Source organism: Anolis carolinensis, unplaced genomic scaffold (genome assembly GCF_035594765.1).
Source record: "Anolis carolinensis isolate JA03-04 unplaced genomic scaffold, rAnoCar3.1.pri scaffold_7, whole genome shotgun sequence".
Lineage (NCBI taxonomy): Eukaryota > Metazoa > Chordata > Lepidosauria > Squamata > Dactyloidae > Anolis > Anolis carolinensis.
The window spans coordinates 38,570,387-38,586,226 of NW_026943818.1; the positions used below are offsets into that span (position 1 = coordinate 38,570,387).

Below are 15,840 nucleotides of genomic sequence, written 5' to 3' on the forward strand. Positions count from 1 at the left end.
TAATATTCCACCCTATCTCCCTAAGGGGACTCAGGGCCGATTAAACATCACAATTTCACAATGCCTCCTGCTTGAATTCAGTAAAATACAGCCATTAGTACAGGGATCCATTCTTTTGACACAAATGTCTTACGTACACCCTTGGCCCCATCTAGCGCTTGTTTCCCAGGCTTCAAAGCCAACTCTTTCACAATGCGGTCGTCCGCCCATTGGAGAACTTTCTAGAAGTATCTTTCTAAAAGCACAGAACATTCCTTGGAGGGGGGATTCAGCATTCCTTTGCATGCAACTGAATGAGACATCGCTCCAGGGCATGATTTGCAGAAGACAAGAAAGAGAGAATGCCTACCTTTGTACCAACTGTTATATCTTGGACAATGCTGCAAGAGAAGGAGAGAAGGTAAAGTTAGATGGTCGGAAGGCGTCATCGAGAACAGATATAACAAAAAGGAAAATACAGCAAGGAAAAGAACCCCTGGGCTTCAAAGGGGCATCAAGGAGTTGCGGTATTTAGGAACGCTGTACTCTTGCAAAAACCATCTTGCCGAGAATGTGACACAACTGGATTTCAGAGATTTCCAAGTTTTTGTTTTTGTGTCAGAAACAACTGGAGTTGCTTCTGGTGTGAGAGAATTGGCCGTCTGCAAGGACGTTACCCAGGGGACGCCCAGATGTTTTGATGTTTTGCCATCCTTGTGGGAGGCTTCTCTCATGTCCCCACATGGAGCTGGAGCTGATAGAGGGAGCTCATCCGCGCTCTCCCCGGGTGGGATTCGAACCTGCCAGCCTTCAGGTCAGCAACCCAACCTTTAAGTCACAAGGCTTTTATCCCTTAGGCAATCGGAGGCTCCTATTTCCACATTAAAGGGCATGTCTGCAATGCTGGTATACGTACCACCACTTTTACAAATTGAAGTAAAAAATCAGAAACTCCTCAAAGCACAGCAGACAAAAAACCAGTACAAGAAAACCGCACTACAAACTAGAGCTGACAGCTGGCACAACAAAACATTGCATGGAAAGTTCCTTGACAAAACGGAAGGAAAAGCTGATAAGGAGAAGACCTGGCTCTGGCTCACGAATGGGACCCTGAAGAAGGAGACAGAAGGCCTGATCCTTGCAGCCCAGGAGCAAGACATCAGGACAAAGGCAATCAAGGCCAAGATTGAAAAATCAGCTGATGACCCAAAATGCAGACTGTGCAAGGAAACCGATGAAACCATGGATCATATCCTCAGCTGCTGTAAGAAAATCGCACAGACAGACTACAAACAGAGGCACAACTATGTGGTCCAAAGGATTCATTGGAACTTATGCCTCAAGTACCACCTCCCAGCAGCAAAGAACTGGTGGGATCACAAACCTGCAAAAGTCTTGGAAAATGAGCACGCAAAGATACTGTGGGACTTCCGAATCCAGACTGACAAAGTTCTGGAACACAACACACCAGACATCACAGTTGTGGAAAGGAAAAAAGGTTTGGATCATTGATGTTGCCATCCCAGGTGACAGTCGCATTGACGAAAAACAACAGGAAAAACTCAGCTGCTATCAGGACCTCAAGATTGAACTTCAAAGACTCTGGCAGAAACCAGTGCAGGTGGTCCCGGTGGTGATGGGCACACTGGGTGCCGTGCCAAAAGATCTCAGCCGGCATTTGGAAACAATAGACATTGACAAAATCACAATCTGCCAACTGCAAAAGGCCACCCTACTGGGATCTGCACACATCATCTGAAAATACATCACACAGTCCTAGACACTTGGGAAGTGTTCAACTTGTGATTTTGTGATATGAAATCCAGCACATCTATCTTGTTTGCTGTGTCATAATAAAATAATAATAAAAATAATTTTATTCTTATACCCCGCCCCATCTCCCCGAAGGGATTCGGGGTGGCTTACATGGGGCCAAGCCCGGTCGTCAACAATATAAAAACAAGCAGTAAACCAAATCATACAACAATAAAACAAGTTATGCAAACACATACAATACACAATGATAAAATCATGGATAAAATCTGTAGAAAACTGGGCCAGAGTGCTAGTTATGTCGATATCGTCAGGGGGGAGTGGTTATCCAAAGTGTCATAGCCATCAAAAGTGGAAGGCAACAGGTGAATCTTACTAGATCAGTTGTCAAAGGCCTGCTGGAAGAGCCATGTTTTCAGGTTCTTCCGAAAGGAGAGAAGGTTAGGGGCCAGTCTGCATAGCTTTGGTTCAGTCTGATTGAGCATCAGCTCAATCAGAGCAACAAGAAACTATCCTTCATTGAGTATATAAACCCCAACTGCTTAGTTTCAACAGACCTCACAACCTCTGAGGATGCCTGCCATAGATGTGGGCAAAATGTCAGGAAAGAATGCTTCTGGAACATAGCCATACAGCATGGAAAACTCACAAAAACTTAGTGATTCTGGCCATGAAAGCCTTCAACAACAACATATCCTTCATTGTTTCTCCCACTTTCGCCTACTCTATGATATAACACATGTTCTTTGCAGTACAGTGACATGCCAAATGGGGAATGTATTAGGCCTCTCCAAATGTTGATAGTCTATAACAGTGATTCCCAAAGTGGGCACTACCGCCCCCTGGTGGGCGCTGCAGCCATCCAGGGGGGTGGTGATGGCACCTATTAGGACATGGGGGTGGGGCCAGGGGAGGGGCGGAGCCTCTTCCTAAGTGCTGGAGACAGGGCTGAGCCCGAGACACCTGTTAGGACACAGGAGGTGGAGCTAGAGGAGTGGGCGTGGCTTCTTCCCAAGAACCCGAGACAGGATTGAGAATCTATACCTCTCCTGAGGCGCTTGTTGGGATAGAGGGCGGAGCTAGGGAAGAGCCTGAGACAGGGCTGAGCCTCTATACTTCTCCTGAGAGGCCTTTTAGGACTAAAGGGCGGGGCTAGGGGCGGGGCCTCTTCCCAAGAGCCTCTGTATACCTCCCCTGAGGCGCTTGTTAGAACATGGGGGCGGGGCATAGAGGTTCAGCCCCGTCAGGCACTTGGGAAGAGGCCCCGCCCCCTCCTCTAGCCCCGCCCCGTGTCCTGGCAGGCGCCACAGGACAGGGATAGAAGCTCAGCCCTGCCTCAGAGCTCATAACTCTGCCCCTCCCAGTCCTGGCCGCTCATTTGTGCCCACCCTTCTAAGCCACACCCCCCCATTCAGTGGGCACTGAGTAATATTCTTCCTAGAAAGGGGGCGGCAGGCCCGATAAATTTGGGAACCACTGGTCTATAATAATAATAATACAGTAGAGTCTCGCTTATCCAATGTAAACGGCCCGGCAGAATGTTGGATAAGCGAATATATTGGATAATAAGGAGAGATTAAGGAAAAGCCTATTAAACATTAAATTAGGTTATGATTTTACAAATTAAGCACCAAAATATCATGTTATACAACAAATTTGACAGAAAAGTAGTTCAATACACAGTAATGCTACGTAGTAATTACTGTATTTACGAATTTAGCACCAAAATATCATGATGTATTGAAAACATTGACTACAAAAATGTGTTGAATAATCCAGAACGTTGGATAAGCTAGTGTTGGATAAGTGAGACTCTACTGTAACTTTATTTTTGTATCGGGCCCCATCTCCCTGAGGGGACTCGGGGCGGCTCACATGGGGACCAAGCCCAATAACACACAATCACAACAAATTAATATATCAAACTCTACAACACCGCTTCACAGAATAAAAGCATGGCCAGTGAACAGAGGCGATATAATGGCACTTCAGTCCTCAGTCTTGGAGGAGACGACTAAAATTATAATTGTGCAATGTGTTAGGAGAACTAATTGACACATTATTCTTCTTTGGGTAGAGGCGATGCCACTTCTAGAAAGCTACAAGTCCCTCTCCACAGACTCGTAGCTCATGCACGGCTATGAGAAAATCTAGAGTAAGCAGCCAGTCATGGCTAAAGCACACCCTTTTAAACATCATGTTCACTTGAGTCAGTGTTTGTGACACACTGCCCAGTTGTTCCTTTTCTTAGCCAACTTCTGCCCTCTCATAATCTCAGCCATTCGCAATTGATGCCACACTTGATGAACGAAAGGCTGCCAGCGGAGCTATAACACAGCAGCGTTTGCTACGGCAAACTATCACTAAAAATGCCCAAGACAGCAAGACAGTTTTGGGTTTGTTTTAATGACTCAAGTGTCTGGAATTGCCAGCTAAGACAGATGTGCTTTGTGGAGAGCTTGAATGCTGATTTGGAGTGGGATAATCAAAACCATCTGGGCATCAGGAGCGAAGCTGAAACAATCGGATGCCCGACTTTCCTTCTTTGTCCAAATTCTATTTGGGAAGAATTTAAAAAATGCAAGTGATTTGAGTAAAGCCAAATCAACCAGGAGGAAAATTCCCAAAGAGAATTCCCAAAGCAGACAGTCTCAAAAGTGAACTGCAAACTATTATTCGTATCCCTTGTTTTTGCAATGGGGTGGGAGGGAAGGCTCACAATAGAAACCTATTACAGGAAGGACATACATATCTATCTATCTATATAAAAAAAGGTAATGAAATTTCGGCCTAGGACAAAACAACAAAACTACACATCCCAGAAACACTAAACTTGGCAAGCACAATCCCTCATCCATGCCTCTACGTTCATACAACAAAAAGAAAAATAAAGTCCTAATTAGAGGGAGATGAATAATTGTTTTTATCCAATTGCTGCCAGTTAGAAGGCTAAGCTCCGCCCACTTGGTCTCCTAGCAACCCACTCAACCCAGGGGACAGGCAGAGTTAGGCCTCACTTAGGCCTCTTCCACACTGCCTATAAAATACAGATTATCTGATTTTAACTGGATTATATGGCAGTGTAGACTCAAGGCCCTTCCACACAGCTATATAACCCATTTATAAGGGACTTAATGTCAGGGGAAAACCTTTACCCTTTACCTTAACTACCACCAATTCCTCAATACTTTATTTTCCATACCACCATACTTCGCCACAGCAACGCGTGGCCGAGCACAGCTAGTCTATCTATTTAAAAATATAATGTGAACAGAACAAATAACTCCACATGCTTGTCCGCAATGCCCTGCCTCGTGCACAGAGGAAGAATACTGTATATACTAGTTTTTCAGCCCTTTTTTAGGACTGAAAAAAAAAACCCTTCTCGGCTTATACTCGGGTGAGAGTCCTGGTGGGCTTATATTCAGGTCGGCTTATACTCAAGTATACAGTAGAGTCTCACTTATCCAACACTCACTTATCCAACGTTAAAAGTTTGAGGACTATTTGAGGATGGCTATTCCAACCCTAGGATTCTATGAATTTCCATCATCAAGGTTAGCTTTTCACAGAAAAGGGCAGAGCCACCATTTCAAAAACACAGGAAACATGCCTCCGCCCTACTCCACAAGCAGGTGAAAGTCTACATTCTCGGGCAAAGAATTAAAGATGGAGCTGAGTTGGCAGAACAAGTGGGATCCTTGCAAGCTACGCCCTTCTGCAAGGCTCAGACTGGTGTTTCGTAATAAACGTTATTTATCGCTCGCCTCTCCCGATTGCTCAAGGCAGGGTACAGCACATTCAAAAACTTATGAACATAATAAAATATGTTGTCAAAGGCTTTCATGGATGGAATCACTGGATTGCTGTGCGTTTTTAGGGCTGCATGGGCATATTCCAGTAGCGTTCTCTCCTGACATTTTGCCTGCATATGTGGCTACTGGCATCCCCCGAGGTCAGTTGGAGGTGAGGCAAGTGGAGTGTGTAAATACATACACTGTACATATATACATAAGCGATATTTATATCCCACCCTTCTCACCCTGAAGGGGACTCAGATCAACTTACAAGTTATATTTACATACAATATATGATATTATTATTAGCATAGCACAATATCAGCATTATATATTACTATATTGTACTATAACACTATATTGCAATTTTATTAGTAATATTACATGTAATATAAACATACAATTATAATAGCGTATTATTATATTGTACTAGCTGTGCTCGGCCACGCGTTGCTGTTGCATTGTCTGGTGGTGTCGGTGAGAAATTGTTGAGGTAGTGGTGGCATTGAATGTCTGTTGTATGGTTGTCTTTATGTTTAGTATGCATACTGAAGTGGATTATATGGCAGTGTGGAGTCAAGATAATCCAGTTCAAAGCAGATAATATAAGATTCTAAATGGGTAATATAGCTGTGTGGAAGGGCCTTGAGTCTACACTGCCATATAATCCAGTTAAAATCTGATAATCTGTGGAAGAAGCCTAAGTGAGGCCTAACTGCGCCTGTCCCCTGGGCTGAGTAGGTTGCTAGCAGACCAAGTGGGCAGAGTTTAGCCTACAAACTGGCAGCAATTGGATAAAAACTATTATTCCTCTCCCTGTAATTAGGACTTTACTTTTCTTTTCTTTTTGTTGTATCAACCTAGAGCCGTGAATGATGGGTTGTGTTGTCAAATTTCAAGGTTGGGGGGCCTGTAGTTTTGTTCGCTGCCCTGATGACATCACTCTTTTATATATATTGATTACATTATAATATTATCAATATTATATGTACGTACAATATATTATATTACAGTAGAGTCTCACTTATCCAACACTCGCTTATCCAACGTTCTGGATTATGCAACGCATTTTTGTAGTCAATGTTTTCAATACATCATATTTTGGTGCTAAATTTGTAAATACAGTAATTACTACATAGCATTACTGCGTACTGAACTACTTTTTCTGTCAAATTTGTTGTATAACATGATGTTTTGGTGCTTAATTTGTAAAATCATAACCTAATACTAGCATTAAATTACTATATTGTACTATATCGTTACATTGTAATATTATTGGTAATATTACATTTAATATATAATATATAATTAATATTAGATTGTATTATTAGTATTATATTGTATTACAAAATAATATTATTAACATTATATGCATATACAATATATTATATTATATATTATTGTAAATTAGATTGTATATATGTATATTCATGTGTATATACACACATTGTTTATTCCGTTCTTTTTTTTTTTTCTTTCCCTCTCCTATACTGTATTTTTGAACACATATTATTTTATGGAAATATAGATTGCTGGTGCTAAAAAAATTAAATAAATGAATACACAATTCTGAGATCGAATACTTTTGTTTGATCTACAGCATATATATTATATTGATATATGTATATTATATATGTATATTATATTATATAATTATTATATATTAATAATTATATCAATAATTATTAATAAAAGAGAGATCTATATGCCTAACACAACTTATTATTTATTTATTTATTTGCAACATTTATATCCCGCCCTTCTCACCCCGAAGGGGACTCAGGGCGGTTTACAAGTATATATACATACAATATATTATATTATACAACTATATCGCAATATTATTAGTAATATTGCATGTAATATAAATATACAATTATAATAGTGAATTATAATTATTATTACATTGTATTACATCATAATATTATTAATATTACATGTATATACAATGTATTATAATATTAGTATAGTATAATATTATTATATATCATTATATCATTAAATTGAATTAAATTAAACTTCCGCTCTCATTCCAAAACGTGGCTTCCTTCCCTCCATCTTGCTGCAAGAGCTTGAGTCCCAAAGTTGCAAAAAATGAGCCACTGCGCATGCGCCTGAAAAAAAAAGCTAGCTCGAACTTTCAAAGGAAGAGCGAAGAAGTTGGGGAAGGTAGACGCGCATGCGCGTTGGGGGGAGGCAAGGGCTGAGGGAGAAACGTGGTGAGCGAGGAGACAGCGCGCATGCGTAAAGGCTCCTTGGAGCGAAAGTGAAAAAAAACTGTACCAAGAAATAGAATAGAAAAAAAAAAAACAGGGGAGCGCGCACCAAACGGACCAATCAGAACGAAACGGGGCGGGGCTGGCTAGAGCGGCGGGCCAATCGCCGCGCGAAGGGGAGCGAGGGGCGGGGCCTAAAAGGGGGACACGGAGAGAAGAGTTTCTGAAGAGAAGCGAAAAGAGTTGCCGTGAGGGAAAGTTGGGTGCGCGCGCAGCTTCCCTCCTCCTCAATGGCTCCCCCCTCCCCCACCCGTTTTGTGCCTCAGGAAAAGTCGCTTCAACTTTCCTCCCCTCGCGGAAGGAAGGCGGCCATTCTTTCTCCTCACGAACGGTCCCTTTCTCTCCCTTCCGCCGAGGCCTAGCCTCCACCCTCTCAGCCTCCCGTCCCACTCACCCGTCCATGGCCCACGAAGGCAACCCGAAGGGAAAAAGCGGTGAGCAGGCGCCGGACGAGCAGGAGCGGACCCAACGGCTACGTGTTACATAGACTCACAAAATGGCGGACGGGCCTGGTCCCGCCCTCGCCCGCGAACACCCCCTGGACCTCCATTGGCTGCCTCGGATGTCGTTTGGAAAAGGGAGGCGGGAAGAAGAGCCCCGCCCCCTTTGGGCTGGCTCTGGACTCTCATTGGCTCTCGGAAGCCTTTCCCGTGCCGCCATTGGTCGCCGTCCGCCATGTCAACAGCGGGAGCCGAAGCCATCGTGGACAAGGTAATCCTTTTCAGCGTGGCCATTTTGAGTGCGGGCGAATGCGGGAGTAAGTACAGTACTGTACTGTAAACGGTTCTAATGGCGGCCATGTTAGGCGCGGGCATTGAAGCCAGAGAAGACATTTTGAGAACTGGCAGCTTATTAAATGTGCTTCTTTCAGAATAGCAATAGAAGTGAGGTGAGTCTCCTGCAGCATCACTTGGGAACCCCTCCATATATACATTGTAATAATATATAGAAATAATACCATAATAATAAAATGATAAATTATATATTACATGTAATATTATTAATAGTATTACAATATATAGATATAGTACAATATGGTAATTTATTGCCAGTATTGTGCTATGCTAATAATATGATATTGTATGTAAATTTAATTTGTAAGCCGCTCTGAGTCCCCTTCAGGGTGAGAAGGGCGGGATATAAATGTATTAAATAAATAAATATATTATATAGAACATTAATATAATATAATAATTGGTATATGTTATTTATAATATATTAATAATATAAAAGCATAATAATAAAATAACTAATACAGTATAGAAATAATATCATAATAATAAAATAACGAATATATTATATAGAATATAATAATATAGTATGATATTATATGTTATAGATAATATATTAATAATATAATAGCATAATAATAAAATAACTAACATAGCATATAGAAGATATATTAATAATATAAAGACCTAATACGTACATTGTAATAATATATAGAAATACAGTAAAGTCTCACTTATCCAAGTCATTGTAATAATATATAGAAATAATATCATAATAATAAAATAACGAATATATTATATAGAATATAATAATATAATATGATATTATATGTTATAGATAATATATTAATAATACAATAGCATAATAATAAAATAACTAACATAGCATATAGAATATATATTAATATATTAATAATATAAAGACCTAATACATACATTGTAATAATATATAGAAATACAGTAGAGTCTCACTTAACCAACACTCGCTTATCCAACGTTCTGGATTATCCAACGCATTTTTGTAGTCAATGTTTTCAAAATATCGTGATATTTTGGTGCTAAATACGGTAATTACTACATAGCATTACTGCATATTGAACTACTTTTTCTGTCAAATTGGTTGTATAACATGATGTTTTGGTGCTTCATTTGTAAAATCATAACCTAATTTGATGTTTAATAGGCTTTTCCTTAATCCCTCCTTATTATCCAAGATATTCGCTTATCCAAGCTTCTGCCAGCCCGTTTATGTTGGATAAGTGAGACTCTACTGTATACAGAAATAATAACATTATAATAAAATATTATATATAATATATTAATATAATATAATGTGATATTATATGTTATTTATAATATATTAAAAATATATTAATAATATAAAAGCATAATAACAACATAACTAATATATTATATAGAATATATGAATATAATATATGATATTATATGTTATATATAATTTATTCTTATTCTTATTCTTCATTCGGTCAGTCATTTCGAACTCTTCATGACCTCATGGACCAGAAGAAGAAGAAGATATTATATGTTACAGTAGAGTCTCACTTATCCAAGCCTCGCTTATCCAAGCTTCTGGATAATCCAAGCCATTTTTGTAGTCAATGTTTTCAATATATCATGATATTTTGGTGCTAAATTCGTAAATACAGTAATTACTACATAGCATTACTGCGTATTGAACTACTTTTTCTGTCAAATTTGTTGTATAACATAATGTTTTAGTGCTTAATTTGTAAAATCATAACCTAATTTGATGTTTAATAGGCTTTTCCTTAATCCCTCCTTATTATCCAAGATATTCGCTTATCCAAGCTTCTGCCGGCCCGTTTAGCTTGGATAAGTGAGACTCTACTGTATTATTATTATTATTATTAGTACTCCAGTTCATCCTCAGCACTGATACCTTCTTTTCTCAAACCTAGCTTTCTTTCCAGGCCGAGTGACCCGCATAAGCACTACAAATGGAAATATTTGCTCCCTGACTCACTTTGGGAAAGGAACAAGACACAATGGCAAAGGAAATGTGGGGGCGTGATGCGCTTTCCTCCCTTTCCATTCATCCTCCATCCAACTTGCCAGCTGTTCGTGCATTCAGCTTGGGACCAGAAGCATTGTGTTTGGGACCTGCAAACACACAAGCGCATGCCACTCTCCTGTTACACGGTTAGGTTGGATTTCTGCAAGGGGCGGTTTAATTTCCTTGCCAGGTTTCGATCCCGGTGGCAGAGAGAGAGAGAGACAGTTTGCCTTTGGGACCAAGCCATGAAAAGCCTGCAAGCAACCCAAAAGTACAATCCAGATTCCAAAACAGGAATGCTGCGCAACTGACTCTTCTTATTCCTCTTCCACAGAGGAATGTTTCATGTGCTTTGCACATCCTCTTCCCATATTGTTTCAAATGCTTTCCTGTTCTTGGTTCTTGTCCCGGTGACCCCGTGATTAGTCATTTCCTTTCCACCTAGTCCAACCCCCTGCCATGCAGAAAAAGCACAATCAACGCACCCCTGACAGATGGCCATGCAGCCTCAATAATAATAATAATAATAATAATAATAATAATAATAATAATAATCAGAAACTCCTCAAAGCACAGCAGACAAAAAACCAGTACAAGAAAGCCGCACTACAAACTAGAGCTGAGAACTGGCACAACAAAATTAATTAATTAATTATACAGTAGAGTCTCACTTATCCAACATAAACGGGCCGGCAGAATGTTGGATAAGCGAATATGTTGGATAATAAGGAGGCATTAAGGAAAAGCCTATTAAACATCAAATTAGGTTATGATTTTACAAATGAAGCACCAAAATATCATGTTAGACAACAAATTTGGCAGAAAAAGTAGTTCAATACGCAGTAATGCTATGTAGTAATTACTGTATTTACAAATTTAGCACCAAAATATCACGATATATTGAAAACATTGACTACAAAAATGCGTTGGATAATCCAGAACGTTGGATAAGTGAGACTCTACTCTATATACGTTTTAAGGTTTTTATAATGTGTTTTAACAATGTTTTTAATGGATTTGTTTATATTGTTTTGTTTTTATGATTGCATTTCGGGCATTAAATTTTGCCAATTTTTGTAAGCCGCCATGAGTCCCCTCGTGTGAGAAGGGCGGAGTATAAATGTTGTAAATAAATAAATAAATAAAACATTGCATGGAAAGTTCCTTGGCAAAACTGAAGGAAAAGCTGACAAGGAGAAGACCTGGCTCTGGCTCACGAATGGGACCCTGAAGAAGGAGACAGAAGGCCTGATCCTTGCAGCCCAGGAGCAAGACATCAGGACAAAGGCCATTCAGGCCAAGATCGAAAAATCAGCTGATGACCCAAAATGCAGACTCTGCAAGGAAACCGATGAAATCATTGATCATATCCTCAGCTGCTGTAAGAAAATCGCACAGACAGACTACAAACAGAGGCACAACCATGTGGCCCAAATGATCCATTGGAACTTATGCCTCAGGTACCACCTCCCAGCAGCAAAGAACTGGTGGGATCACAAACCTGCAAAAGTCTTGGAAAATGAGCACGCAAAGATACTGTGGGACTTCCGAATCCAGACTGACAAAGTTCTGGAACACAACACACCAGACATCACAGTTGTGGAGAAGAAAAAGGTTTGGATCATTGATGTCGCCATCCCAGGTGACAGTCGCATTGACGAAAAACAACAGGAAAAACTCAGCCGCTCTCAGGACCTCAAGATTGAACTTCAAAGACTCCGGCAGAAACCAGTGCAGGTGGTCCCGGTGGTGATGGGCACATTGGGTTCCGTGCCAAAAGATCTCAGCCGGCATTTGGAAACAATAGACGTTGACAAAATTACGATCTGCCAACTGCAAAAGGCCACCCAACTGGGATCTGCAGCATCATCCGAAAATACATCACACAGTCCTAGACACTTGGGAAGTGTTCGACTTGGGATTTTGTGATACGAAATCCAGCATCTCTATCTTGTTTGCTGTGTCATAATATAATAATAATAATAATAATAATAATAATAATAATAATAATAATAATAATAATAACTAGTTGTGCTCAGCCACGTGTTGCTGTGGCATATGGGAGTACTTTGTTGGCCTGGTGGAATAGCAGTGAATAGCTTTGCAGCCTCAAAACCTGGCCGTTTTCTTCTTATGGGAATCCTTGTTTGGTGAATTAGAATGTAATGAAATAGGCTCGCTGCTTGGAAGGCTGGGTACTTGCGTTCTAGGGGAATGACTTTTTGGGGCTGCTAGAATTGCACTGAATAGCCTCGCTACTTCAAAGCCTGGCTGCTTGCTACCTAGGGGAATCTTTGGTTGGTCAGCTTCAGTAGTACAGAGTAGTATCGCTGCTTCAAGGCTTGGCTGCCTTCTACCAAGGTTAATCCTTTGTTGGTCTGGTTGAATTGCACTGAATAGCCTTGCAGTTTAAAAGCCTGGCTGCTTTCTACATACGGGCATGGTGTTTTCTTCTCTCTCTCTCTCTCTCTCTCTCTCTCTTTCTCTCTCTCTTTTTTTTGGTGGTTACTTCTAAAGTGATGAGTCTTGTGGGCAAATTTGGTGTGATTTGGCCAATGGTTTTGTTGTTAACTCGGTTCTAATAATGAACATTACATTTATATATATATACTAGCTCTGCCCGGCCATGCGTTGCTGTGGCAAAGTGGTGGTGGTATTGGTTAAAAATTGTTGTATAATTTTTATTTGACGTTATTTGTATTTTTTTTAATTAATTTTATTGTAAGTTATCTTTTTATTTATTATCTTTTATTATTTTATTGTATTAATTTTTAGTGTTTTAAATTATTTTTTAGTGTTTTTTATTATTATTTTTTATTGGGTTGCTAGGAGACCAAGTTGGAGGAGCTTAGCCTTCTAACTGGCAGCAATTGGATAAAAGCAATTATTCCTTTCTCTCTCTCATTAGGACTTTATTTTTCTTTTCTTTTTGTTGTATCAACCTAGAGGCGTGGATGATGGGTTGTGTTGTCAAATTTCGAGGTTGGAGGGCCTGTAGTTTTGTTGTTTCGTGGGTCGCCGTGATGCCATCACTCTTTTATATATAGATAGATAGATAGATAGATAGATAGAAGAAGAAGAAGATATAGATAGATAATAATCCTATCAGATTTGTCGTCGATATATTCCTTTGGTCTTCATGCAAATCTATCTTGGACGTAGCCCTTTCTTACTGACTTTATCTCTTATTCTACCACCACACATTGGGGTTCAAGGTGCTCTTTGATTGTAGGTGAACTATAAATCCCAGCAACTACAACTCCCAAATGTCAAATTCTATTTTCCCCAAACTCCACCAGTGTTCACATTTGGGCAAGTTAAGTATTCGTGCCAAGTTTGGTCCAGATCCATCATTGTTTGGAGTCTGGAGGTAGGTGAACTATAACTCCCAAACTCAAGTTCAATGCTCACCAAACCCTTCCAGTATTTTCTGTTGGTTGTGGGAGATCTGTGTGCCAGGTTTGGTTCAATTCCACCGTTGGTGGAGTTCAGAATGCTCTTTGATTGTAAGTAAACTATAAATCCCAACAAGTACAACTCCTAAAAGTCAAGGTCTAATTTCCCCAAACTCCACCAGCGGTCACATTTGGGCAAGTTGAGTATTTGTGCCAAGTATCTAACCAGCTTTGCGTTGTTATGGACATCTTGAAGACATCTAGATCAGCTTCGAGGTGGTATGGACACCCAGAAGGTATTTAGACCAGCTTTGAGTTGGTATGGACATCTTGAAGACATCTAGACCAGCTTCAAGTTGGTATGGACACCCAGAAGGTATCTAGTCCAGCTTAGAGTTGGTATGGACATCTTGAAGACATCTAGATCAGTGTACAGTTGGTATGGACATCTTTAAGACATCTAGACCAGACATACTAATGGACACCCCGAAGGTATCTAGACCAGCTTCAAGTTGGTATGGACATCTTGAAGACATCTAGATCAGCGTAGAGTTGGTATGGACACCCAGAAAATATCAAGTCCAGCCTAGAATTCGGATGGACACCCAGAAGGTATCTAGGCCAGCTTACAGTTGGTATGGACATTTTGAAGACATCTAGTCGAGCGTAGAGTTGGTATGGACACCTAGAAGGTTTCTAGTCCAGCGTAGAGTTGGTATGGACACCCAGAAGGTATCTAGACCAGCGTAGAGTTGGTATGGACACCTAGAAGGTTTCTAGTCCAGCGTAGGGTTGGTATGGACACCCAGAAGGTATCTAGACCAGCGTAGAGTTGGTATGGACACCTAAAAGGTTTCTAGTCCAGCGTAGAGTTGGTATGGACACCTAAAAGGTTTCTAGTCCAGCGTAGAGTTGGTATGGACACCTAGAAGGTATCTAGACCAGCGTAGAGTTGGTATGGACACCTAGAAGGTATCTAGACCAGCGTAGAGTTGGTATGGACACCCAGAAAATATCAAGTCCAGCCTAGAATTCGGATGGACACCCAGAAGGTATCTAGACCAGCTTACAGTTGGTATGGACATTTTGAAGACATCTAGTCGAGCGTAGAGTTGGTATGGACACCTAGAAGGTTTCTAGTCCAGCGTAGAGTTGGTATGGACACCCAGAAGGTATCTAGACCAGCGTAGAGTTGTATGGACACCTAGAAGGTTTCTAGTCCAGCGTAGAGTTGGTATGGACACTCAGAAGGTATCTAGACCAGCGTAGAGTTGGTATGGACACCTAGAAGGTTTCTAGTCCAGCGTAGAGTTGGTATGGACACTCAGAAGGTATCTAGACCAGCGTAGAGTTGGTATGGACACCTAAAAGGTTTCTAGTCCAGCGTAGAGTTGGTATGGACACCTAGAAGGTTTCTAGACCAGCGTAGAGTTGGTATGGACACCCAGAAGGTATCTAGACCAGCGTAGAGTTGGTATGGACACCTAGAAGGTTTCTAGTCCAGCGTAGAGATGGTATGGACACCCAGAAGGTATCTAGACCAGCGTAGAGTTGGTATGGACACCTAGAAAGTAGCTTATAGTTGATATGGACACCCAGAAGGTATCTTTAATTATGTGTAGGCATTGAATTGTTGCCAATTTGTACGCCGCCCTGAGTCCCTTCGGGTGAGAAGGGCGGGATATAAATGTTGTAAATAAATAAATAAATAAGTTTGGTCAAGATCCATCATTGTTTGGAGTCTGGATGTAGGTGAACTATAACTCCCAAACTCAAGATCAATGTCCACCAAACCCTTCCAGTGTTTTCTGTTGGTTGTGGGAGATCTGTGTGCCAAGTTTGGTTCAATTCCAT

The 15,840-nt window shown here is 40.6% G+C and overlaps 1 protein-coding gene across 2 annotated transcripts in view; it reads right to left on the minus strand.

Annotated features, from left to right (window-relative positions):
• The window catches only part of ptbp1 (polypyrimidine tract binding protein 1), a 64,234-nt gene extending 55,867 nt beyond the window's left edge, over window positions 1-8,367 (minus strand). The window contains exons 1-2 of one of the 2 annotated variants that reach the window (XM_062959206.1): window positions 8,220-8,367; window positions 350-380 (exon numbers count right to left, since the gene is read on the minus strand). In XM_062959206.1, coding sequence (XP_062815276.1) covers window positions 350-380; window positions 8,220-8,227 — 39 coding nt within the window. In that variant the 5' untranslated portion in view covers window positions 8,228-8,367. The remainder of the gene's footprint in view (window positions 1-349; window positions 381-8,219) is intronic. The other variant, XM_062959207.1, reaches the window with a different exon arrangement.
• Between the last annotated feature and the right edge of the window lie 7,473 nt (window positions 8,368-15,840).